This window comes from Lotus japonicus, chromosome 2, assembly GCF_012489685.1.
Source record: "Lotus japonicus ecotype B-129 chromosome 2, LjGifu_v1.2".
Taxonomy (NCBI): domain Eukaryota; kingdom Viridiplantae; phylum Streptophyta; class Magnoliopsida; order Fabales; family Fabaceae; genus Lotus; species Lotus japonicus.
The window spans coordinates 64,766,770-64,770,745 of NC_080042.1; the positions used below are offsets into that span (position 1 = coordinate 64,766,770).

The following is a 3,976-nucleotide window of genomic DNA, read 5'->3' on the forward strand; positions in this document are numbered from 1 at the left end:
GGATGTACATAACATATGTGTATGAAAAGATGTGATTAAAGATTCATGTCACAATATTGTGTTATGTGATAATTCATTTGTAGACGATGGTGACACTAATCTTATTTCATCACAGCTAATTAAATAGGTTTATTTTACAATTGATAATCATAATATTTAATAGCGTTATCATCTTTAATTCCGGTATCACATTTAATTGAGTTATTTTTTGGATCGATTTTCCAGCCATGTACATACAAGTACATACAATATAAGTAAAAATTACTTATATAGTATATATATACACGTTAATTATTTGTTGTCAAGGATAATATGATTACAGAATTCAAGCCCTACATCGAAACTATTTGCGGATCATATTACTCTTTAGGATTATATACACATAATACTAGAAATACTTGATATGTTTATCATTAGTCACTAGTATCTACAAAATTAAATATCGCATATATCTCCATGTAAGATCCATGTCATCACATGCAAACACTGCTATATATAGAGATGTATTTTCTTAATTTGTCGATCATTCATCATATTCGTTCATGCATGACAATGGGTTCGAAAGTCTCTTCCATAGCTACTTTCTCATTTTCCTTCCTACTTATTTTTCTCTTCATTGGATTTTTTGCTTTTGCAAATGGTAAGGACGAGGGCACTCACAATGTTTATGGCACTAGCGTTTTAATTAGTGATAGTGTTGTTGTTAGTCAAGATGGAAGCGGAAACTTCAACACTATCAACCAAGCTGTGGCTGCTGCACCAAATAACAATAATGCAATAAAGGGTTATTTCTTGATTAATATCAAAGAGGGGGTGTATAAAGAATATGTGTTCATCCCTAAGAACAAGCCATATATCATGATGGTTGGACAAGGATTCAACCGAACAGTCATTACCGGAAACCGCAACCATGATCAAGGATTGAAAACACATGACACTCCAACATTTGGTAAGAGAATACAATTTGTAGATTTATTAGATCAAATCAAGCTAGATCATCTATATATATTCTCTAAGCTAGCTCTATTTAATTGAATAATATTTGTGTAGATAAAATCTTTTTTATCATATATAGCTCTCATGGATCCATTTTTTACTCTTTTTTATTTCATTCAGTCATTCTATATCTATATATTTAAACTTTCGCTTATTAGAAAATAATTTCTACATGATTTATGTATGAAATTTACAGCCGTGAATTTATAAGATTTTTTTTTTGTTAAAAATGTCATATTATGAAAGAATCTGTTTTTTAATTAAACTGAGACATACTATGTGTGTTTTGTAGCCGTGGAAGCAACATGATTTGTAGCGATTAACCTCACGTTCCAGAACACTGCTAGGCCAAGCAAAGAACAAGCAGTTGCATTAAGAAATGAAGCAGATATGTCCACCTTCTACCGTTGCATCTTTGATGGGCACCAGGATACTCTATATGTAGATAAAAATAGACAATTCTATATAGAATGTGACATATATGGAACAGTAGATTTCATATTTGGAGGTGCTCAGGTTGTTTTGCAAAATTGCAACATATATCCCCGTCTTCCTCAACATCGACAGTTTAATACCATCACTGCTTCGGAAAGAATGTCCCCACCGGATAAGGCAGCCATTACAATTCACAACTGCACTGTTAAACCTACTAGGGATCTAGCTTCGAGCAATGGTAGTGTTAAGACCTACCTCGGAAGGCCCTGGAAGAAGTATTCTAGAGTTGTTGTTATGCAAACCTTTTTGGACAGTCTAATAGACCCAGCAGGTTGGTTTATAGGGAAGGGCGATGGTACATCGTACTTCGCAGAGTATGACAACAGAGGACCTGGGGCAAACACTTCTGGTAGAGCAACATGGCCTGGTTACCATCTCATAAATGCTGCTGATGCTGCTAAATTTACAGTAGCCAATTTTCTGCAAGGAAATGATTGGTTGCCTCAAACTGGAGTGCCTTACTTTCCTGGACTTATGCCTTGATTAATTTCTAGATTTATATTATCTTTAGTGAATAACATTGCCATTTGTGTTATTATTAGTGTCGGGTCTGTATATAGCTAGTAATTTGTGGATTTCTAGATTTATATCGTCTTTAGTAGATCACATTGCAATATTGCAAGTGTCGCACTACAAAAAAAACGTTATTTAGCGGGGGTTATTTTTGCATTTAGTGGGGGTTTTAACCCCCGCGAGTTACTTAGTGGGGGTTTTGAAAAATCCCGAAGTTACACTCCCCACAAATCATTAACGGCGTTTTTCAGCAAACCCTGGTACATGCATATACATTTAGCGGCGGTTTTTAGCGGGGGTTTTAAACCTCCCTTATCTGCAAGCTTTTTTTAACTGGTGTTTTCAACCTCCCTTAAATGCAAGAGATTATTTACAGACTTTACACCTCCCTTGGCTACCAGAGTTTATTCTAGGGACATTTTTAAACTCATTCAAGCTTAGCTTTCATGTGGGAACTTCTCTATGGGAACTTCAGTACATGGATACAGTCTCTTGAAAATTGGAATAACAAACTAATAGAATGAGTACATAAAAAATTATGAACAACACAATGAATCTAAAATCATAGGAGACAAGCTAGTCTTAGATCCTAGAGCCTCATATAAAATTCTCACAATTAAAAATGCACAGTTCACACAAGAAGCCAATCGGTGCAAAAGGAAAGAAAACATACCAGAAGTATCATGTCATCAATCCCTTTAGTAGTCAAAACAACATCGGCTCCAGCTTTTAGTAGTTTTTCAATATGTTCCTTTATCGTATCAGCATCTCTGCAATTGGAGGGAATATAATTTGCCAAGTTTTATTACAGATATTATTGTCATGCATCTTCTCAAGACAAAGTCCATTGTATTCCCTTTGCCACAACTATTGAAGATGCCATAGAAGTCGCTGTTCAGATTTGTCACCCCGCATGCATGTGAAAGGCCATGAAGTTTCTCAACTTCGGCATGGGATGGAACCTGAGGAAATCAATACAAAAAGTTAATGAATTTTCTGATAATGTTATCATGACAAGAAAAATGGAGCTCTCTTTGCAGCATGACGGGAACAATCACAAAAAGCAAAAATCAGACTAGTTAACTGTGTTCATGAGGCTCAAGAATGAGAGTGGAAAACCGTATTCAAACAAGACAAGAATTTTGTCAAAGACAAAAGAAGCATCATATTTAAATTAAAAATAACTCAAAAAATATGCAGGTGAATAAAATACATAGAGGAAAATAATTTCTAAACTAAAACTGATTTGAAAGAAGAACCATGATTGTAACTTAACTGAACTAAGTAAGATAGAAACTCAACAATCACAAGCTGCGGAGGAGCAAACATAGATTAAGTGTGGATTTTGATCTTGTGCTTAAGTAAAAAGTAAATGAATTAAAATTCAAAAAGGAGGCAAAAGGATAGAGTAAGGTACATAATCTAACTAAAGCAGAAAACGAACCTCCTTCAGATCCTCAAGAATGCAGGTAAGCAAATACTTCAGTTATCAAGAACAAGCATAGACCTGCAGAAAGAAAGTGAGAAAGAAAAAAGTAGCACAAAAGGCTAGTGAGTAAGCCAAATCATAAGAGAGATACAAGCCAATGTTATCAAGCAAATACACTCTGCTTTTGTTGTTTGGCAGGGATCTGATTGTCCAAGAAGAAATAATCAGAAAGAGAAGTTTTTTTAATTGAAATGTGAGTGATATTAATTATATCATTGAGCTGCCACAAATATAAAAATGTGACAGCAAGTTAACTCAACCAAAAACCAAAAAGAAATAATATATCAAACACCGATGGTATCATGATTGATTTACCTATAAGAGGTGTTAATGCTTTAGCAATGTTTGACTCACTTAGAATTGCAAGAGATTCAGAAAGGAATGAGAAATTTTAACACACTTAGAAAAGTGAGTCAAATCCAATCTCCATCCGCATTAGAACTAGTTGATAATCCATGCACAAAATCATACTTAGAAAGTTTA

The 3,976-nt window shown here is 34.4% G+C and overlaps 1 protein-coding gene across 1 annotated transcript; it reads left to right on the forward strand.

The window, feature by feature from the left end:
• Positions 1-293: 293 nt before the first annotated feature.
• LOC130736844 (probable pectinesterase/pectinesterase inhibitor 20) lies at positions 294-1,974 on the forward strand. The gene is made up of 2 exons (XM_057588621.1): positions 294-949; positions 1,304-1,974. The coding sequence occupies exons 1-2, from the start codon at positions 478-480 to the stop codon at positions 1,972-1,974; spliced, it is 1,143 nt and encodes a 380-aa protein (XP_057444604.1). The 5' UTR covers positions 294-477.
• The last annotated feature ends 2,002 nt before the right edge of the window (positions 1,975-3,976 follow it).